The sequence below is a fragment of the Ochotona princeps genome, chromosome 12, assembly GCF_030435755.1.
Source record: "Ochotona princeps isolate mOchPri1 chromosome 12, mOchPri1.hap1, whole genome shotgun sequence".
NCBI lineage: Eukaryota > Metazoa > Chordata > Mammalia > Lagomorpha > Ochotonidae > Ochotona > Ochotona princeps.
This window is the reverse complement of record NC_080843.1, coordinates 68,856,539-68,879,591: the sequence shown is the minus strand read 5'-3', so window position 1 is coordinate 68,879,591 and position 23,053 is coordinate 68,856,539. Positions and strand designations below refer to the sequence as shown.

At 48.5% G+C, this 23,053-nt stretch overlaps 1 protein-coding gene across 1 annotated transcript in view; it reads right to left on the bottom strand.

Moving 5' to 3' along the window:
* The window catches only part of CENPJ (centromere protein J), a 44,284-nt gene that overhangs the window by 7,556 nt on the left and 13,675 nt on the right, over positions 1-23,053 (bottom strand). Inside the window, exons 4-11 of the mRNA XM_058670997.1 lie at positions 22,420-22,698; positions 21,391-21,490; positions 20,543-20,645; positions 18,759-20,412; positions 16,832-16,964; positions 11,189-11,354; positions 7,275-7,514; positions 368-452 (exon numbers count right to left, since the gene is read on the bottom strand). Coding sequence (XP_058526980.1) covers positions 368-452; positions 7,275-7,514; positions 11,189-11,354; positions 16,832-16,964; positions 18,759-20,412; positions 20,543-20,645; positions 21,391-21,490; positions 22,420-22,698 — 2,760 coding nt within the window. The remainder of the gene's footprint in view (positions 1-367; positions 453-7,274; positions 7,515-11,188; positions 11,355-16,831; positions 16,965-18,758; positions 20,413-20,542; positions 20,646-21,390; positions 21,491-22,419; positions 22,699-23,053) is intronic.

Sequence of the window (23,053 nt, the reverse complement as noted above, 5' to 3'; positions counted from 1 at the left end):
TGTATAGAGAGAAGAGGGACAGACAATCCATCCAGTGGTTCACTCCCCAAGTGGTCACAGTGTCTGGAGCTGAGCCAATGTGAAGCCAGGAACCCAGAGTCTCTTCCAGGTCTCCCACTTGGGTACAGGGTCCTAAGGCTTTGGGCCATCTTCAACTGCTTTCCCAGGCCACAGGCAGGCAGTTGGATGGGAAGCTGGGCCACCAGAACATGAATCTGTACCCATATGGGATCCCGGTGCATGTAAGGTGAGGACTTCAGCCACTAGGCTACCGCACCAGGCCCACAAGGTTTCTTAAATTAAGTATAAATTTGCCATTCTTCATAATCTGAAAGGATTTACAACAAAAGATCATACAGCCTCTTACCTTGTGTTGGCAAGTAGGTTTTCTTGGGTTTCTCTACGTGGGTTCCAGGAGGAATATGACTCTTCTGAAATCGAACAGATGGGTTCTAAAGTAGAAGAGAGAATTTTAGGAGAATCAAGATGGCGGAATAGGGTAAGGACATGTTTAAACAGACTGAGAAACATTTAATCAGGATGAAGCAGAGAGGACACATTCCAGGAAACAGGAAGGGACAGAACAACAGCAGAGGGGTACCTGGAGACTGACAGACACAGGAAAGCAGCGGACACAATGGTGTGGTGTTGCAGTGACTGATACTCCAGCGGCATTCAGCAAACAGCGATCTGAACTCCACCAGCAACCAGGTGGGAAGGGACTTTCACAAGGAGCTTGGGAGGTGAACCCAGACAAAGAACTGTCTGTCCGGCAGGTCCGTTTGATTTGACCAGGAGCGGAGACAGAGCAGCAGATCCCAGATGGGCAGTGTGAGAACAGGGTGGATTTCACAGCCCAGTCAGCCCCCTAGAGCTGAATTGGGCGCCATTTTGCTTAAGGAGGCAAAGGCAAGGGAAAGGACTGAGCATGCGCTGAGCTGGGAGTGAGCTCATTTCTGACTCAGTGAACTGCATCAACGTGGCATTCTACAGGTACCACCCAAGACAGGTCTGGGTAGCCTTCAGACCTGATGGCCAGCAGATCAAGAACTCTAATAGTGATATAGCAGGCACCATTGTGTACACTGTAGCAAAAGCTTTAGGACTGCAGGGAACAACAGTGAACTGCACATGTGCTGAGCTCGCAAGAACTCACTGAGTTCCTTGGATTGCACTGGTCCCAAAGGAAAATAATACCGACTGTGGCATTGTACGGGTCCGTGTGGCACCCAGACCTAACATCCAACAGGTTCCGACAAGATCAGCACCACCAACAGCCTAGCTATATAGGACACCTGGTCTCTCCCTAATCCTGGGAACTGCTCCAACCGGAAGTGGGAGAAAGGCTGTACAGACAATGGTGCAGCCTCAGCACCGTATCACAGGAGGTGGAGAGTGGTGAGCCAGGAGCTGGGGCTACAGAGTTCTTGGTAGAAATCTAACTTAAGAACCCAGACCTGGAACTCACTGGAGGGAGTGGCACAACTGACTGCAGACAAAGAACCATGTACCAACTGCAGTAAGTAAAATCTAACTGTAGACCTGTGGGTGACACAGCTTAGAAACCTGCCCCAAGGAGAAGACTCGGCTAACCACAAGTACAGTGACCAAGAGCAAAAGAAGAGACAGAGACACAATGAATATTACTGAAAACTCCCCTGAAAAGGAACAAAACCCTATGCCAACCTCAGAGTTAACTGAGGAAAACATCGAGAAAATGGGGGACGCAGAATTCAGAAAACTAATTTTAAAGCTTTGATCAACGATGAGAAACAAATACAAGAGTTCAAAGAATTTAAGGAATATTTTACACAAACAATAGCAGCAATAAAGCAAATCAAGGCTGATATATCAGAAATTAAGAACACAGTAGAGCAAATTAAAAGTACAGTGGAGAGTCTCCAAAACAGAATGAAGCAAGCAGAAGAAAGAATCTCAGAATTGGAAAATATTTCCTTTCATCAGAGGAAAGCGAACAACAAGCTGGAAGCAGAGCTGGATAAGGGCAAAAAAAGTTTTCAAGAATTGAAAGACACTATTAAAAGGTCTAATTAAAGAGTTATGGGAGTCCCAGAAGGTTCAGAAAGAGAAACTGGGTTGTCTTCTACAAATGTATTTGATGAAATAATAAGGGAAATTTTCCCTACTCTAGAGAAAGAATTGGGAAACAAGATCCAGGAAGGGCACAGAACTCCCAACAGGCTTGACCAAAAGCGATCTTCACCACGACACATGATCATTAAGCTCTCTTCAATTGAACATAAGGAAAAGATCCTTAAATGTGCACGTGAAAAGAATCAATTGACATATAAAGGAATGCCAATTAAACTCACAGGAGATCTCTCACAGGAAACTCTACAGGCAAGAAGAGTGACATATTCCAGATTCTAAAAGAAAAAAATTGTGGGCCCAGAATAACGTACCCAGCAAAGCTTTCTTTTGTCTTTGAAAAAGAAACAAAATTCTTCAACAGCAAAGAAAAATTAAAAGAATTTGCCTCTTCTAAACCAGTCCTACAAATGATACTTCAAGATGTTCTCTTGACAGAGAAGAGGAATAGCACCTACCAAACCCAAAGGCAAATGTGAAGAACATCCCAGTAAAATGACAAGAGAGGACTAAACCAGTGAACAACCCATTCCTAAAATGCCAGGACCAAAGTACCACCCATACATATTAACCCTGAATGTAAATGGCTTAAGCTCAATCAAACGTCATAGATTAGTAGACTGGATTAAAAAATAAAACCCATCTATTTGTTGTCTAGAAGAGACACATTTCACCAACAAAAATCAGCGGAAACTATATCGCATGGGTTTTGATGTTATCAGTTTGTTTCAGCTCTTCAAAATACTTTCTTCTGATTAAATTCTTCACTGACTCATAGATCATACAGTAGCATCACTTTCTGCAAGAAGGTTCTTGATTTTCATTTCTTCAGTCATTTAGTAGCATGTTATTTAACTTCATGGTATTGTTAATTTCTTTTTTCTCCCTGATGTTCACTTTGTTTTGTGGCTTTTCATTTAAGGGGATGTATAGTAGCTGTGTGATGGAGACTGTCATATCTAGTAACATGTTATTTAACTTCATGGCGTTGTAAATTTCTATTTTTCTTTCTATTGTTGATTTTGTATTATGACTTTTCATTTAAGGGGATGTACAGTAGCTGTGAAATGGAGACTATCATATCCAGATGTGAGGATACAATGCAGTATGCATCTCTACTTCAAGACAGAGATGGACTTACAATGAAACTGTTCACTATACCTGACAATAGGATGCTGGACTCTCTGCCACTGTCCATACCCGCCATGATGGACATATGGCTGTGTATGAAGACCTGTACTATAGTAATGATATAGAGGAACTGGGGGGGCGGGAATTGGGGCAGGAATAAGGGAAATACCAGGAGCCTGTGGAACTGTATCATAAAATGATAATAATAATAAAAAAAAATCTCAAAAAAAAAGTATAAGAATTTTGAATATAAAATAAGCAACAGTCTTCTTTATATCAGAACACTAAGCGCAACGAGCAGATGTCCATTCCTGCCGCTGTCACCACAGGGACACGGAGAGCAAGGCTGTCCATTCCTGCCGCTGTCACCACAGGGACACGGAGACGGCCTGGCAGAGAGCATATCTGTGGGCACGCATGCGCACACACACACACGCTGAGATGGCCTGGCAAGGCAGCATGTCTGTGGGCACGCATGCGCACACACACACACGCTGAGATGGCCTGCAGAGAGCACGTCTGTGGGCACGCATGCGCGCGCACACACACACACACACACACACACACACACACTCCTCTAGGGGTCTTCATAGCACTCAGGGAAGATAAACGTTACCACAAACGACACGGGAATTTGAAATTTTTGCACCAAAACAAATATCGTTTCACTCTAATGTCCCCAAAACTTCCTGAAGTCCCCCCTGCACGTTCAGTTCGGCATGCTAGGACAAAGTGCGTCACCACACACACACCGCAACCTGGCCAATCTCCTCTGATTGTTCAGGATCAGCCAGAGAGAAGAGAGGCGTGGGTTCTGAGGTTCCAGTGGCTGAGGGGTCCCCTGCGCAGCGCACAGCTCCCCGGAAGGAGGCTCAGGCGCTTTCAGCGCGTCCTGGACACCAGCTCATGCCCACGGACACCGCTGCCAGCCTCGTCACACAGCTGGCCTCGGCGCCACACACGAACTCCCCAGAACGGTCATGAACAGATCCAGCATAAAACTGATCGATAACTGTGAATCTTTTTTTTTTTTTTAATTTTGAAGTATTCTTCTCGAAAATTCCCAGAATGTGATGCGTCCTACAATTCGCTGGGTCTTTTCCAAAACATCAGTGCCATGAGAGAATACAAAAGGGGACACAGCCGTAGCATAGCTGGCTAAGCCACCCTTTTAGACACCAGCATTCCAGATCAACTCCTGCCTGCTCTCCTCTCCATCCAGCTCCAGGATCATGTGTCTGGGAGGGCAGCGAAGAGCAAAGCCTGAGGCCTCAGAACCTCCCCGACCCACAGGGAAGACAAGACGGCATTTCAGTCTCCTGCCTTCTGATCAGCCCATCCCCAAATGCTGCAGCCATTTGGGGAATGAACCAATCAGTCGGCCTCTCTCCTTTTCTGCCACTCCGCTTAAAAAAAAAAAAAGATTTATTTTTATTATAAAGGCAGATTTACAAAGAGAAGACAATAGAGAAACATCTTCCACCCACTGCTTCACTTCCCAAGTGGCCGCAATGACAGGGCTGAGCTGATGTGAAGCCAGGAGCCAGGAGCCTCTTCTGGGTCTCCCACACGGGTGCAGGATCCCAAGGCTTTGGGCCGTTCTTGACTGCTTTCCCAGGCCACAAGCAGGGAGCTGGATGGGAAGCAGGGCTGCCAGGATTAGAACCAGCGCCCATATGGGATCCTTGCACTTCCAAGGTGAGCAGTTGGCCATTCAGTCATCGTGTCACACCCTCAAAGAGCTACTTAAAAAAAAGGTATTCAGGGAGAAGTACCAAGATTTCCACCATGACCTCCAAATGCTTCAGAAAACCCTACAAAACAAGGCACACATTCACAGCGTTTAAGTCAGCTGGGGCTCAGGTGCTCACCGCAGGGTTCTGTCATCTGTTCTATTCTGAGAAATCTGAGGGTGGCGAGGTAACAAGTGGGAAGCAGCTGTTTAGCTTAGTGGTTAAGACACCAACATCCAAATCAGGGTACCTGAGTTCAAATCCCAGCTCTGCTCCCAAGCTGGTTTCCTGCATGCTGATGCTGACTCAGCAGTGAGGGCTTAGTCACGGACACCCACGCAGGAGCCCTACGAGTTCCTGGCTCCTGGTTTTGGCCCACCAAGCCGGCCCAGGGTGGGCCTACCGGGGAGTGAACCAGCAGCTGAGCCTCCCAAACACGAAGATGTGGGATAAAATAGGACAAGGAAGTGTCACGCTCTGCCATATCCAATCCTTCCAGCTCATTCTCTGCAAACCCATACACCCAGACAACGCTCGGGTCACCAGGTCCTGGGCTGAACCGCCCCACGCATGTCTGCTGTAGCTCCCAAACCTGGCAGCTTCTGCCCTCAGTTTAACATTGTGTTTCACTGCAGGCTCTACAAACCGCGCCCCTCTCACGTGGGTGACCACATCTCAGTTGAAATATGTCTCCCACCCTACACCCCAAAAGCCAACGGGAACAAACATGTATGTGTACAGTTCTGTGGGTGCAAGCTCTCTACCCCAGGGAACTCCGTGCAGCCCAGGCTCACCCTCTGCCCTCCATCGGCACACATTCTCTGCTTCTTCCGACTCTCACAGGCCTCCTCCTCCACGCTCACTAGCTGAGCAGTGTGCCCAGCTTTCGGAGGAGGACAAATCCCTGGGTCCAGGCTGGGGGCAGAGGGAGGGGTGCTGGCCGCTCGCCTCCCTTCCCAGGCCCACCTGCTCACTGCCCCAGGACTTTGCTCCAGCCATCACCCCACTTCTGCGTTCTCCCCTCCACTTAATTCTGCCTATACACACACACACACACACACACACACTCACTCACTCACCTGAAGTATTTCCGGGCTCAGTTGTCGGTCCCCACCTGACATCCCAGCAGCCCCCGCGCCTCTCCTGACACTTACATGGCCATCTCTTCCGCATTTCAAAGGAGGCCTGTCCACACTTGGGCTCCCGCACCCACATTCTCAGAGCACACCCATTCTACGTTCTCTTTTCGTGGTCTCTCTCTCTTGATCATTGAGGCCAAAATACAAAACCAACAAAAAACTGGGATTGGCGACGACTCCTTTCTTGCTGTCAAACCCTTCCCCAGTCGGAACCAGATCTGGACAGCTGCTCCATGTCCTTCTAACACCACTCAGACGGGGCAGCTGCCAGGGTCTGATTTCCTGCAACAGACTCTGTTGCCAACTCTTCCCAGGCCCCTCCACCGGTTCTCAAGTCAGCGGCAGACAGAGCAAGTTCGCTGAACTTAAAGGTCAGGCCGCCCCCAAAGCCTTCCAGGGGCTCCCAAGTCACAGGACTCATGCAGGCTGAAGAAACTGCTGGCCGCAATACCCTCTGACTCTCCCCGGTGGCTTCCGGCCTTCCTACTTGCCCGCAGGCCACAGGCTGCTCTGCCAGTCCTGCCAGCCAGCCCCGGCTGTGTCCTTGCTACCTGCCGCTGGCCACTTCCTCCCATCTTGCTTCTCCTCCTAACCTCATCAATCTCACACGCCACACAGGGTATCACTCTATCGTGCTATGGCCGTCCCCAGCTGCCCTTGCAGCTCGAATCGAAGTTCCCTGAGGGCAAGGGATGCCATCTGCTTGGTTCGCTGCTGCACCTCCGGGGCGCAGACCAGCGTCGCACAGGTGAAGACCGTCACTGGATCAGAACAAATCTATGCACGTGACTGGCACACTCACTCAAGCCGCCCACACCGGGACCAACTGCCTATTGGGGGAGAGCTCCTTTAGAAGACTTACAATAACGAGCCTGAAAGTCCCTGTACAGAACAGAGCAGGGCTTTTCAACTGTGGTAGAATGCCCATGGCATCAAAGGCGTCGTCTTCACCGCTGAGATGTCGGCGCAGGGCATGACACACGTTCACACCGCGGGCAGCCCTTCCCCCACCCGCCCTGGAGCTGCCCGGCCCACAGCACCCCGGCACCATGCCGCCCCGCTGCCCGGCCGCCAGCACTTCACTCTGTCTTGATGGATCGAAGTGTCACATGTTCATCACATGTCCGACAGCCCCCCCAGAACAGACGGGAGCACCTGCCACGGCCTCGGGCTGCTTTCCGGCAGTCGCACGCACCTGGGCCTTCGGGCTGCTCTCAATGGCTTCCGCCTTCTTCCAGGCATCCAGCCGGAATCGCTCCATCACCTTGATCTCCTCCCGCAGGTCCGTGTTCTCTCTGACTAACATTTCTATCTGGCTCCGGAGACGGCCATGTGCGCTTGACCATTTTGCTTCTTTCCTTTTCAAATCTTCCTGCAAATCTGCTACTTGCTGTTTCAAAGCCTCTCAAAAAAAACACACACACGAGACAGCGTTACAGGGTCAGACAGACATGTCGGTTGCAACAGAACAGCTCTGCTCAGCAGACACAGAACTCTAAGATATCAACTCAGGGGCAAGAAGGAAACCAACTGACACCTTGGGGCCATTCAGGGAGCACCTAGGGGCACACTGGCACTCACTCACGGCAGGGAGCCAGGCCACTCTGAGAAGAGTGAGCTCAGACTGCCAGGACGTGCGGGCCACAGGCCAGCGAGGGGAAGGAAGTTCCAGGAGCGCTGAGAGCTGACAGCCAGGGGCCTGAAGCTCCCCTCTGCGGAGGAGGCGGGAGGCTGGCCAGGGAGGCTCTCGGGCCAGAGGGGACGCAGACCATGTTCGCAGGGTGAGGCGCCAGCAGCCAAGCCCAAGGCCCTCAGCTCCAAAGTGGTGACTCGAGCGTGTAGCAGAAGAGAAAGCCGAGCCCCAAGAAGAGTCGCAGGCCTCTGGCCCAAGGCAGGCGCAGCCAGTGTCTGATGCCCTCAGCTACAGGTGTGCGGCATGGCAGCCACAGACAGATCACAGCGGTGGGCGCAGGGGGAGCCGGGCCAGTGCAGGACACCAGAGGCTGGGGCCGCCTGAGCCAGGAAGTTTGCAGGACACTGTGCGCAGGAAGTCGCAGGCTGCCTCCAGGCACCCCTCGCTGAACCTGAGCCCTGCCACCATCGCCACATCGGCAGCAAGGCCAGAGGCGAAGTGGGACATGTGAGGGGCAAACCGGAGCGTGTGGGCAGACAGCACCTCCAGGGAGTTCCGCGCCTACACCTCCGGCTGTAGGACCAAGCCTACAGCTTCAAGAAGTGATGGCATGTCTATAACTGATAACCCATACGGCAGAGGACAGTAAGGGATGGCGTGCGGTGGTGGCGTGACTGTTGAATCTGGTGTGGGAGCAGAAGCCACGGTCTCCATGGCAAAGGGAGAGACTGGATGGGAGGTTGCAGGCACAGCAGGCGGGAGGCTGGGAGGGAGGCGGGTTGGGGGCATGAGGCGAGAGGCTGGCAGGGAAGCGGGGTGGGGGCATGAGGCCAGAGGCTGGCAGGGAGGCAGGGTGGGGGATCGGGGCGAGAAGAGAGGGAGAGGAAGCAGTGCCAAGATGTCAGACAGAAGCAAAGTCAATGTGAACCAGGAATGCAGTACTGATGTCAACAGGGCTTGCACATCCAGATTTCCAAAAAGTGAGAAGTCAGGAGACAGACAAATGTGGTGGGGAAAGGAGGTAGGTTGGAGGCACCCAGGGCAAGCAGCTGCAGGCTGGCCATGTGGACAGGGAGATGTGGAGACAGCACCACGTGGCTCAGTGGGCTCCGGAAACGACAGCATAGCGTTCCAAGTCATCAGGTTGGGAAAAATGGGTTGCAATAATCAGAAGCCTGGAATACCTTTTTTTTAAGATTTAATTATTTTTATTACAAAGTCAGATATACAGAAAGATCTTCTGTCTGCTGGTTCACACCCCAAGTGACCGCAACAGTCAGAGCTGAGCCAATCTGAAGCCAGGAGCCAGGAGCCTCTTCCAGGTCTCCCACGCGGGTGCAGGGTCCCAAGGCTTTGGGCCATCTTCTGCTGCTTTCCCAGGCCACAAGCAGGGAGCTGGAAGGGAAGTGGGGCTGCAGGGACATGAACCAGCGCTCATATAGGATCCTGGCACATGCAAGGCAAGGAGTTAGCCCCTAGATTACCATGCTGGGCCCCATGCAGGGCTACTTTCAAACCTTTAAGGACAAGCTATAGGACAATGGAATCCATGAACTAAAGATCCCAGTGTCCAAGCTGGGAACACTGAGTATCTAAAGGGAATCCTAAAGTAAAATGGGTTTGGGAAGGTTGTGAGTGAATAACGAATGTCTGTGCCAGGACAGCGGGCACGCTCCATCGGCACCCCGCAGGGCTGCAGCGGATTCTGAGCAAGCTGGCTGCAGCGCTGCCAAGGTGGAGAAGGCGGAACTCACACACGGATGCCTTTTAAAACAGCTTGAAGGTTCCTCAAAACACTGCAAACAGAACTATCATACGACCCAACTATGCTCCCACCAAACAGACGTTCAGAGGAAATGAAATGAGCCTGGGGCAAAGAGTGCCTGCAGCCCGATTCCCAACAGGCAAGAAACACAACTGGCCGGAATGCCCATCACGGTGGGATGACGGCGCAAAGCGTGGCGTCTGTCTACCCTGGGATGATATTCAGCCACAAACAAGGAAGAAACCTGTCATCCTGCAAGAACGTGAATGGAATTAGAGGACATTATGTTAAATAAAATAAACCAGGTACAAAAATATAGATACCAGGCCCGGTGTAGTGGCCTAGCAGCTAAAGCCCTCGCCTAGCATGCGCCAGGATCCCATATAGGAACTGGTTCATGTTCTGGCTGCCCCAGTTCCCATCCACCTCCCCGTTTGAGGCCTGGGAAGGCAATAGAGTGTAGCCCAAAGCCTTGGGACCCTGCACCCACGTGGGCGACCAGGAAGAAGCTCCTGGTTCCTGGCTTCAAATTGACTTAGTTCCAGCCATTGCAACCACTTGGGGAGTGAACCAGAGGACAGAAGATCTTTCTGTCTATCCCCCTCTCTGTAGATCTCCCACTTCAATAAAAACAAGTAAATGCTTTTTAAAAATAGGCCTGGAGTGTTAGCCTAGTGGCTAAAGTCCTCGCCTTGCACACGCCAAGATCCTATATGGGCGCCAGTTTTAATTCTGACGGCCCCACTTCCCATCCAGCTCCCTGCTTGTGGCCTGGAAAAGCAGTCAAGGACGCCCCAAAGCCTTGGGACCCTGCACCCATGTGGGAGACCCACAAGAGTCTCCTGGCTCCTGCCTTTGGCTCAGCGCAGCTCCAGTCACTGTAGCCACTTGGGGAGTGAATCATCAGACGGAAGATCTTCCTCTCTGTCTCTCCTCCTCTCTGCACATCTGACTTTGTAATAAAATAAATAAATCTTAAAAAAAAAAAAAAAAAAAAAACTGGATGAGAGTGCTCCCTCTGCCTTTTGATCTCTGTCTCGGAAAGAGTAAGTGGAAAATAAATAGGCAATTTTTCTTTTGAAAATGTGTTGAAGAATTCCAATATACCCAACTTTTTTATTGTTAGTTGTGACTTTTTAAAAAAAAAAAATCTTTGCCCATAGCAACGCTACAAATATATTCATAATTTTTTTCTTCTAGAAGGCTTACAATTTTACAAGAAACGCACTAGTTCCTTTTAATTGCTACACTCTCCAGCTCACATCCTGTTTCTAGCTGTGAATACAGCAGAACAGTAACTTGGCCTATGGGTTTTTAAGTTTTACAGTTAAACTCAATCCAGTATATTAAGGCCGTCTACTGTTATAAATGAACAGAACTAACAGTATCTGTACGCAGTAGGTCACAAAGGTTAACACAGCACTGTTGCACTGACACGCCTGGCTCACTAACTCATCCGGATCATGTCAGGGTCAAGGAAGCTTCTAGCAAATCTTTACTAATGGAAAAAAGCTGGTAATTTGTAGTCTTTGATACAAAAAAAAAAAAAGTGCTTGATGCCATGTTGCTAACACAGTATTTGCTGAATGAATAATGAACACCTGTTTTTTTCCCTGACACATCAGATAACTCCAAGAGAAACATAATTTAAATGAGTAAATGCAAAGAAGTGGCATACCTGTATTTCTTCACGTTCTTTTTTATCTGGAAAAGTTCTGGCAACTGTAGTATACTTTTCAAATACTTTACGTTCCCTTTGTAGCTTCTTTATTTCTTCCTTCTTATATTCTTCTATTCGAGCCAATTCTTTCGCTTTCTGTTGTTCAAAGTCTGCAATTTCTTTCCTAAAACAACCAATATTATCAGCTCCAGGGACCAGCTCACTCTCCTGTGTGGCATCACAGCACCACCCAGTGGGTAGCTAAGGAACTGCAGCCCTGGCGAGTCCTCTCGGGCCCACAGGGCACTGACCCTGCAAACATCCACTGGGCAGCCCACGGTGAGGCTGGCTCTCCGCTAGGTGGTAGGGAAACCAGAGTGAAGAGAATAATGAACAAGTTAAACATACAGACGTAGAAGCATCAAGGAGAAATATAAAGCAAGGAAGAGGTTAGGAAATAGGAGGGTGAGAGGCTGTGGTTTCGGTGGCGTCTTCCGTCACGCCCAGGGTGAGGCAGCGCCAAGGGTCCGATGAGGCAAAGCCAGGGGGCAAGGCCCACGGAAGGAGATGCCCCACGGTCAGACAGCATCGGGAGGAGCAGATGCCAGCCTTGGGGAGGCTGAGGACGGCAGCTGTGAGGGCTCGGCGGGCTCTGGCTGCTGTGTGCAGAGCACGGGCAGGCAGCAGGAGCAGCACACGCCACTCAGGATGCCAGGTGGAGTGACAGGTGGGTTGAGAGCAGGAGCGTGCCCTGGCCCATCAGGAGAAGACTGTGAGATGACCATGTCTGCGGGCAACAGCAGGAACTAGCTCTTCCAGAAACTATCCATTTAAGACACTTAAGAGCTCTTTGAAAAGACATCAAGTAGCCAGTGGGATATGAAGCGCAGACCAGACTCTGAGCTTCAGTGGCAGTACGAGCAATAATTAAAGGCTTGAGGTTGGCTGGACACTCCATATACATGTGTGTGTACATGTATGAATATAATATTCACACTTGATATAACTTTCATACTATATACAAAATGTAAAAATTAAAAACAGAAAATGGGACAATTGTAGCACTTTTGAGTCCTTAATAGATCTACAAATCTGCAAACAGTAAGATGAAACTCCCACTGGATAAATGAGCAAAGGTCATAAAGAAATTTACAAAACAAACATAAATACCATTAAACGTAAAACTATGCTGAACTCAATCATCTGGAAACATCAAAGGGTCAGGGTTGTAATACGGGGAGTTGAGCTGTAACATCAGCAGCTTGCATCCGAGTGCTGGCTCCAGTCCCGCCTGCTCTGCTTCTAATCCAGTTCCCTCCTAACTCTGAGAGCAGTGGGTACCTGGGTAGACCCGGAGGAAGTTCCTACATTGAGCCTGGTCCAGCCCTGACAACACAACCATCAGGGAATGAACCAGCAGATGGAAGAATCATTCTCTCTCTCTCTCTTTCTCTCTCTCTCTCTGTTGTCCAAATAAATCTTTAAAAAAAAAAAAAAAAAGGTGATGAGGTTAGCAGCACTTCACAAACTGCTAACACTCACTGCCCACGATGGAGAAACAGCAGCAAGATGGACTCTCAGATGCTGACCAGAGTGGCAGAGGTTCGTGAAACTCTTCACAAGATCTTTTTTTTTTTCCCAAAGCTACCACGTGCAGGACAATCTGACAGGGACACAGATGCCCTGACACACTCACAGGCAGTACCGACAGGGTAAGAGGTCTAGTATGTCGTTGCATTCAAAGGCAGGTTAACGGACAACAGACAACACAGTCCAGAGTTGGAGGCGGCCGTCTGGGGTGGAGCTGGAGCTGTCACTAAAGACGTGAACTTGACAGTACCTCAGTTTCCCCATCTGTAAGATGGGAAGGAAAACACACTGCCTAAATTCAAATTTTGGTTTTTGCTTGGAACAGAGCTTACCACAGTGAAATTGCTCTACGAAAAGATAGCCATGGGCAGCAGTGTGGTGAAGTGGGCAAAGCCACCCCCTACAGCACCAGCATCCCACGCAGGCGCCAGGTTCAAGACCTGGCTGCCCCACTTCCAACCCAGCTCCCCGCCAACGCACTTGGAAAAGCAGTCAAAGATGGCCCGAACGCTTGGATTCTTGCACTTACGTGGGAGACCCAGAAGAAGCTCCTGACTCCTGGCTTCAGCCCAGCCCAGTTCCAGCCATTGTAACCATTTGGGGAGTGAATCAGCAGATGGAAGATCAATCAATCGCTATGTGTGTGTGTGTAACTCATTTAAATAAAGACATAAAAATAAACACTAAAAAAGATAATCATTATTTTAGGATGTAAATGTCCTTTGTGATATATAGATATAGATATAGAGAGAGAGATTGACTAAGAGGCAGTTACAGAGAGAGAATGGAGACAGAATCCTCCATTAACTGGCTCACTCTCCCAAGTGGCCTCAACGGCAAAAGCTGGGCTGGTCAGAAGCAGGGAGCCAGGAGCTTCTTCTGGGTCTCCCACATGGGTGCAGGGGTTCAGGGACTTAAGCCACCCTCTGCTTCTTTCCCAGGCTCATTCGCAGGGAGCTGAATAAAAAATGGAACAGTCAGGACTCGAACTAGCACCCACGTGGGATGTCACCACTCCACCAAAGTATCAGCCTCAGAAATTTATATTTTAAAATAATAAAGTATAGGTGTTTAAGCATTTATCTTGGATGATGAAAGGGCTTGGGATAAGTTCTCCCTTCTAATGACCATATTACTCATAACCATGTATCTACATTTATTGGCAGAAGGGCTGGCATTTAGATGCCCACAATGCACACCATGGTACCTAGGTTCGACTCCCAGCTCCATTCCTGATTCTGGGCCCAAGGGGCCAACACCTCAACACTGGCAGCCAGCAGCTGGGTCCCTGTCACTCATAGGGAAGACCCGGATTGAGTTCCTGGCTCCTGGCTTCTGTTATGTCCAGTCCAGGCTTTTGAGGGCATTTTAGGAACGAACCATCAGATAGGAGCACTCTCTGTGTTCCTCTGACTTGAAAATTAAAGAGAATTTTCTTAAGGGGAAAAACAGTTCATGTTGGTAAGACACAGAATATCAGAACCCTTGTCAATTACCAGAGGAGGCACCAACTAGCGTGGCTTCTCAAAGTTTACATCTAGAGCGGCCATATGCCCAGTCCTTCAGCCCCCGGGTATACACACCCCCAGAATTCAGGCTGCACCCCGTTCAGGAGTGCCTCGAATCAAGTCCCACCTCCACCCAAGCTTTTGCTAATGGAAGGCAGCAAATAATGGCCCAAATGCTTGGGTTCCTGCCATCCACGTGGGAGACGAGCTGGAATTCCTGTTTCCTGCCTTCAGCCTGGCTTAGTGCCAAATGCAAGGAAGGGGTCAGTGAACAGGAGAATCCACTCATTTCCACCCTGTTACTCTGCCCCTCAGAAAAAGAAAGAAAACGCAAAAACTAGAAGAGATGTGTACACAGTGTCCACAGCAATATCCTTCACAACAGCCAAAGGTACAGCCAGGCTGGAGCTGTGCTGCCAACGAGTTAAGCTCCCACCTGTGGCACAAGTGCCCCACTTAAGCACCAGTTTGAGTCCCGGCTGCTCCACTTCCTTCTGGGAAAGCAGCAGCGGATGGCCCAAGTGCTTGAGGCCCTAGGCATATGACACCTAGATGAAGCTCCTGGCTCCTGGCTCCTGGCTCCAGCCTGGCCGAGCCCTGGCCATTGTGACCCTTTGGGTAGTGAGTCAGCAGATGGAACATGGAGCTCTCTAATTTTGCCTTTCAAACAGATATAATATTTCAAAAAAACAAAAAAACAAAAAAACAAAACAAAAAAAAGTACCCCTTGGAGCAATGGTGTTAAAGTGCCCGGATGCAAGTCCAGGTCACTCTCCCGGACAGCCTCCCACTGGCGGGCACCCTGAGCAGCAGCTAAGGGCTCTGCAGCACGGGTCTCTGCCGCCCACGTGGGGCGTCTCGATGGATGTCGGTATCCCATGTTCACCTGTGCACACTCACCCACTACCGACTCCTCATACGCAAAGGTATGTACTATGGTTCAGGTTTTGCCACACAATAAAATCAGGCCAGATCATGAGCTATGTTGGAAAATCACACTTGCCATGCTTCTCACCGTTGCTAGTGGAGCTGGGTCTTTCAAAACATAACTTGATATTCATGCCTACGACTGCAACCTTTCTGCAAACAGGATCTTCTTAGATGCAATGAAGACATAAAAAGTCAAGGTGAGGTCATTCTAGAGTAGAGTGGACTTTACTCCAACAACACGGCTGTTACAGACACACACCAGGGAGAACCCCAGTGCAGACAGGGACCACAGTCAAGGGACCACGGATACAGAAACAAGCAAAGAGACAAGAAAAACAGTGTGACCTCACTTACACCCTGACTCGGGGCTTCTCGCCTCCAGACCATGAGAAAATACATGCATGTCTATGGCATTGGGTTTTTTTTTTTTGGGGGGGGGGGTGTTTTTGTAAAGATTTATTTACTTTTAATTGCAAGGCACATGTAGAGAGAGGAAGAAGAAAGACCTTCCATCCACTGGTTCACTGCCCAGTGGCCGCAACAGCCAGAACTGAGTCAATCCGAAACCAGGAGCCTGGAGTTTCTTTTGGGTCTCCCACACAGGTGCAGGGTCCCAAGGCTTTGGGCCGTCCTCTGCTCCTTTCCCATGCCACAAGCAGGGAAGTGGATGGGAAGTGGAGCTGCCAGGACACAAACCAGTTCCCATATGGGATCCTGGCACATGCAAGGCGAGGATTTAGCTACTAAGCCATCTTGCCAAGCCCCACGTATGCCTACTGTTTTAAGCTTCCCAGTTTGTGCTACAAATGAATAAAATAGCCAAGGTACCATTTGAATTTGTGACTTCAAACTGCTTTTCCAATTTCAATTCATAATCTCACTAGTAAGCAAATTCCCCCTTCAGTACAGTGTTGACTACACTGAGCCATTTAATTCTATGCGTAACATTTCATTTCTTTTTCGTTTATAATGAAATGTTTTGGAGTGGGTTAGACTGCTACCTGGGACACCTGCAACCCATATCAGGGTGCCCTGAGTTCAGCCCCACCTCCACTTCTACTTCAGCTTTCCCTCCTACACCCCCTGGAGGCGGCAGAGGCAGGTCCTGCTTCCTGCTTCCAGCTGGGTTCAACCCCAGCTGTCAAAGACATCTGGAAAAGGAACAGGTACACAGAAAGTCTTTTAAATAAAATTAAATAGTTTTGTAATGTTTCAAACATTTTTTAAAGATTTATCTTATTTATTCTATTTCTAGTTTTGAAAGGCAGAGTTAGAGAGAGAGGGAGAGAGCCAGAGAGAGCAATATTCCATCTACTGGTTCACTCCCCAGATGGCCACAACAGCTGGAGCTCAGCCAACCCTAGAGCACCCGAGGAGCTTCCTCCAGGTCTCCCACATGGGTGCAGCACCCCAAGAACCTGAGCCATCTCCCACTGCTCTCCCAGGCTATCAGCAGGAAGCAGGAGCAGAGGCAGGGCAGCCAGAACACAGACCGGAGCCCACATGGGATGCCAGTGTCTCAGCAGGAGGATTAGCCCACCACACCACAGCACGGCTCAGGTATTTCAGAAACAGTCTCAAAGCTGTAACTCGGGAACCGGCTTTCTTCCCCAGCTTGTACATATAAACTCACCTGAGTTTTTCCAAGGCACTTTCTCGTTCAATGCGAAGGTTAGCTAAGGATGTGTTCTCAGCCTTAAATTTTTCTATCTCTGTTTCCAATTCAATGACTTTCTCTCTCAGGATCTGGGATCGAGCACTGTCATCTATAAAACAGGTCATAGATATGGAACTTCACAGAGTTAACACCAGGAATAGGGCAAACACCCACGGCATCAAAATGCACTAGGAAAAGCTTCAAGAAAGGGATCAGACTGGCTCATCTTCCAGAGGAAACCAGTCTAAATGCAACAATCAATCACGCTGTCGCAAAAGAATTGAAGACTCAACACTGCATACACCAAAACAAATTAAACCACTACGTATGCAAAGAAATCACTGAAATCAATGTTTAAAATAGCAGTAAATAGCTTAAGAGCATGAATAACTAATCCACAAAGAGATCTGAGTAGATAATTTGATATTCAAATCAACAGTTACCTTCCACTGTTAATCAAAGAAATGTAAACGAAGATCCTTAAGTATATGTACTATTTTTTTAAAGAAAAAGAAACAAAACAGTCAAGCTTACTGCCATCAATTGAAAAAGGGCTTTTATTAACTGTACCTTTGGGGAAAACAAACCTGATCCGTATCACAAGGCTAAAAGGATATGACTCTGTTAGGAAAGTTAAATCGCTGGAAGGGACCATCCCAAAACAACACAGCAGTTTGAAAGTTCTTACACGTTTGTTTCTATTCCCTTTTTATCTCAACTTCCAAGCTTTCCACAAAAGTATTCCTTTAAAAGCAGAACAGTATTTTAAATTCCTGACACCACAACTTCCATCCATGCTCCGTCCAGTACTCAAGCTATGAGGTTAGGATGCAACAGGAGGCGTTTCGAGATAAGTTTGAGAACTCCGCCACAGCAATTGGGTCCAACAGTCACTGAATCCAGAGGAGGAGGTGCCTGAGCGTGACAACCACCTCCAGCACGGATCCTGAGAGTGTGTGGTACTGCCAGGAAAGGGAGCCAGGACCAGGTCCAGGAAGGGATGGACACTTTCCGGCAGTCCCTGCTGCTCTCAAAGGTTTCACGTTCCATGGTTTCTACTGCCCAGTCAACCAGAATCTGAAAACATTATGTGGACAATTCCCAAAATCATTCACAAATGTCAACTCGCACAGCACTCTGGGTAGAATGATGAAATCTCGCTGTCCCACCCAGGACATTATCATTCCATACGCTAAGTGACACCATCAGGTCACTTAGTACTCATCTCAGTTACCAGATCAGACGCCACAGTTCTGCACTATTTGTGTTCAAGTGACACCCATGCTACTTAAGAATGACCCCCAAAGTGCAGGACGAGCGCTACAGCAATTCGGATATGCCGAAGAGAAGCCATGACAAGAGTCCTCTAAGAGAAAGGCACATAGCCCAGAAACACACAGTCAACAGAAGGGGTCTGGCATTCTCCAAGATTCCATTTGTGCAGGTGGAGCTCCAAACCACACCTCCCACAGACCCAGGGACCACTGGACTGCTGCTCTAAACCATCAGGGGCTCATCTCACAAGCTCATGTAACAAGTGCACGAAGATCAATGTCTTAACAGTCGCTAAAAGACTCACCTTCGGGAATACACACCATTATGTGGGTCCTCCCTTGCTGTGAAAGCAACTTAAATATTATTTCATTTGATCATAAACTAGTTTCAAGTCTCGGGAAGGCTAAAGCACAAGCCTGAAGAACCTGAAGGCATGATGCAGCTGAACCTCATACTAGTGACTCTTACATGCTTTAGACCAACGAAACAAATCAAGGTCCTACAAATCAATCATTAACTCCATTCGCTGAGCAACACTGACAGGATTTTAACCACCTTAAGAGCACGGTGATAAAACAAAGGTAGACTTTTTTAACACTCCAATGTGTAGTTTATAATGCTGACTCACCAGGTAGCTGGTCTGGACTCGTGTTTAACTTGGGTCCATTGTCCAAAGGCGAATCTGCTTTTGGTCTTGGTCTTGGTCTTGGCTTCAAAGACGGGAAGAATTTCATCATGAGCTCCGACGCAGGAGGAGGGCTTCGGCTCCTGCCTGCCTTGCTCGAGTCTTCTCCCCTCTTGACCGGTGCTACCTTTCTTTTTAATGTTTTGTCCAGGACAAACACATCACTTCTATTCAGGGAGTGTTTCTGGGGGGTCCCATAAACAGCTTCATCCTCAAGAACAGCGTCGTGTTGACACAAATTCTCTTCGAGGTCAGTCCAGGTTCTTTCATCATCAAAGTCAATTGTACTCATATTTGGAGATGAGGGTCTTCGGGAAGTCTCAGAGCCCAGGTTTCTCATGCTCTCTGCCATGATGCAGCCATCAGTGCTACAATCTTTAGCAGACAAATCCAGTTCCACATCTCTCTTCTCCTGTTGAGTCTGAGCGTCCTTGGAAGGCCCCATGCCATCGCAGACTTGTGGGCTCTCCTCCATGCTGCTCAAACTCCTGCCCGCCTCCTCAGGCAACGGTCTCACGGTCACATCAAGCTGCTCCTCGGAGTCCGCGCCATCATCACTGTCGGTGACATCGACCTCATCGCTTGCTTCCCATGGGGCTCGGTTTTCAGAACTGCTCAAGTCGTTTTTCTGGCAAGCTTTCCTCCGGATGTTACACGACCATTCCCTCGGGCCCTCAGGTGCGGACGCTGGGCCCCGGGGGTGGGGTGCCACGTCACACTCACTTCTGGTTTCACGGGCAGCATGGCTGGGACCCTCCCTGTGGTCACCCTGACCATCAGCGCCCCGTGGATGTGCCCTCTCTGGCTGCACAGCCTTCATGGGAGTGGAAGACAGCCGGTGACCTTGGCACGCCTGTTGATCCCTTGCTAAGATCTTCAGCACGAATGAGGAATTACTAGAAAATGATATTTCGTCAGCAGCTTGCTCCAGAAACAAAAACTCATCTAGTTCCAAATTTTCCTTTTCCTTCTCTCGTTCCCAAGTCTCCATTTTCTTCTGAAGAGAAACGTCCAGAGAAGATTCCAACGCTTTCACAGTCTCGCTCATGGGTGCTCTGGCAGCCGCAGAGGCGAGCTGCCCTGGTGAGAGGGGCCGTCTGTCTTGTCCTGGTGCCTTAGCCCGCACTCTGCAGCCAGGATCCGCAGGGTCTGCACACTCACGTACATCTTCCTTGCTGTTAGGCAGCTCCACCTTTCTGTCCAATCTGCTGTGGTCTCTCGGCTGCCCGTCCCATTTCTTCCCTGCCTGTATTTTCAATCCCGACGGAGAGAGACTTTTTCTATTATTACTCTTGGGCACGTGTAGCTTCTGACTGAGTGTGACAGCCGCACTCCTGCTTCGAACTTTACTGAGCCTTTTGACAGCAGGGCTCTCGGCACCCAGGTCTTTATTCCTAACAGCGGTTTTCCGCTGGAACTGCGGTCTCTCCATTTGAAACACGGGCTGGTCTTCCGCAGCGCTCTGGCCAGACACTGGTCTGCTTTCTTTCCCTCTCTGAACCTTAGATTTAGCATTAGAAAATCTAGCTAGACCTTCTCCTCGTTTTAAGAATGGTTGTTTGGGCTTTGCTTTGATTAGCCCTGGTCCTTCCGCTTCCTAAAAGAAAAGGACAATCAATGAAATAATTGTAGTATAGGCAAGTCCTCTCCAAGCCATTTTTACAGCAAACCATAAACAAATCTCTAAAGTCTCAGAATAATTTATTCGAAATGGTACGGTTGCTAACCCTCATCTGCTTCTGCTCCCGTTCTTGCTCTTCTAGCCGAATTTGTTCTTCCACGTAGTCTTCAAATGTCTGTTTCCTTTCGCTTAGAACAGCTTTAATAGGCCTAGTCAAAAACAAAGTTATTTAGCACACACACCCCAGTCTGTGACTATTTTAGTTAACACGCCTGATGACACAACTTCAACAACGATAGAAGTTGAAGATCCCCCCCCTTTGAGAATCCAATAAAAGCAATAATCACCACCACCCCTAACAAACACAAAGGTATTCAACCTTCTGTACATGACTGGGCCCGTGTGGATTCCATCCAGGGACTACAGATTCACTTCTGAAGTAACACATTCACCGTATAACTTTAAAACTTCTTTCAAAAACAGCCCATTGATTCGGTCTCTTTCAAAGTAAGAAAGATCATTCATGTAAACAGAGCCGCAAGTCATTTTGCCCATACCGTAATATACATGAAAATATTTCAAATATATAATAATCTATCTAAAAGATAAAATCCCCTTCACCATTTTCAGCTCTTTGATTGTACAATTATAATCTGTAAGAGACACCACATGTGAGACCCCATTAAACAGAAGTTTGCTACTTGAGAGGTCACACTTACCCAGCTGTCTGTGAAGTGCAAAAACCTTGGCTCAGTTCCTCCAGAACAATGCCAAAGCTTCTTTAACTAGTACCTCCCAACCTCCTCCTGTTACCACATGTGACAGGGTTATCTTCAACCTACACTCAAAAGCACTTCAATTGGAAACAAGAGTATAACTCTTCCAAAGAGCTCAATAACAACATGAACCATGACATTGAATTGTTCCGTCTCTTACTCCTTTCAACACTTATACCTTTCTTCGATATTCAAGACTTCGGAGGAATCATCGATTTTCTTAAAAGTCATGTCACTCTGTCCCAGAATCTGTTCCGTCATTGATAAAACACCTTCTCCTAAGATACAAATTAAGAAACAACGCAGTCCAACAAAGGCAGATGAAAGGCTTGAAGCATAGGAACTTCACAACTTACTAAGCTACAACTATAAATGTAATTAATAATCATGTATGCCAACAATTTTAGAATGCTAAAGCATTTCTTTAATACATAAAAACCATAAAACTCAATAAAGACACTTGATATTCTTCAAAAGATAACGCCATGGGGGAGAAAAGTAAAGGCTTTTCTAGAGTAAGAAAGTTTTAAAGAGTCTTTTTGGGGTTTTTTTGGCTTATATGGGGTTTCATTTTTTTAAGATGTATTTATTTTATTTGGAAGGTAGGTTTAGAGAGAGAAGGAGAGGACGGAGGGAGAGCTTTGCAGCTTGCTGGTTCACTCTCCACATGGCCACAACGGCCGGAGCAGGGCTTCTTCCGGGTCTCCCACGTGGTGCCAGGAGGGGCACGTGTAGACTACTGCTTCCCTTAAAAAGAGAAATGTTATCTATTTATTTGAAAGGTAGTGACAGAGAAAGGGAAGAAGAAAACAGAAACAGAGATCTTTAATCTGCAAGTTCACTGCTCAGCGTTTTAATACCCAGGGTTGGACTGGGCCAGCGGGAAGCCAGGAGCGAGGAAGAGCTTTGTAGTGTCCAGCACAGAAGACGTGCCATCACGGGTGCTTTAGCAGGAAGCCGTACTGCAGACAGAGCAGCCAGCAAGCAAACTGGCAACCCGGTATGAGATACGGGCATCCCAAGGCGCCTGAGCCCACGGTGTTTCTAGCAAGACAAATCCTAGCATAGCTTTGAACTCAATTCCAACTCAGCAGCGATGAGGCACGTGACATATCACGATTACAAGATGGGGGAAAAATGTCACAAAGGGCTTCTCCTATCTGAGGCCACCTGGTAACCCTGTGAGTTCAGCACCGGGACTCACCACCTGCCGCACGGTTCTGCCCTTCCTCCCCTGCGTCGCTTTTCACGAGCGCGTCTGGACCCTGCGCCTCATAGAACCAACCCGGAGAAGCGCTTCGGGAGGCGGAGGCATCCTGCTGGGTACACGAGCTGATGTGGTCATCAGGTAAAATGCTGCAAGCGTGAGCGTTGTCCTGGGCTTGGTTCGAGAAGAGGTAAGATGGTAAAAAGGGCACGGTCTTCTCTCTGGCCACTGGATGTCCTGGCGAACCGCACTTCTGGTTCTGCTCATCAGGCAGTAAAGCTTACAATTAAAGAACACCAAAAAAGTTAACATTTTACTACAACATCTGCCTAGCATTCCACCCCCATGCCCACTCCCACCCTGCACAGACTTCTCCAAGTATATTTTTCATAGTAGGAAAAGAGGCTTCACCAAATCATGAAATTTTCAGGTTCCATGGTGAACTTCACATAATTTCAAGTGAGAGCACACTTACAGGATACTTCCCACGCAACCAGAACGTGGAGGACAGAGCTGCAGCTGCCACAGCAGGCTTCACAGCAGCTGGCAACCTACAGCCCTCCACGTGGCACCAGGCACAGTTATCTCAATAGCATGTGCCTGGAAAAGTACACTCCCCTTCCAACCGCTCTTT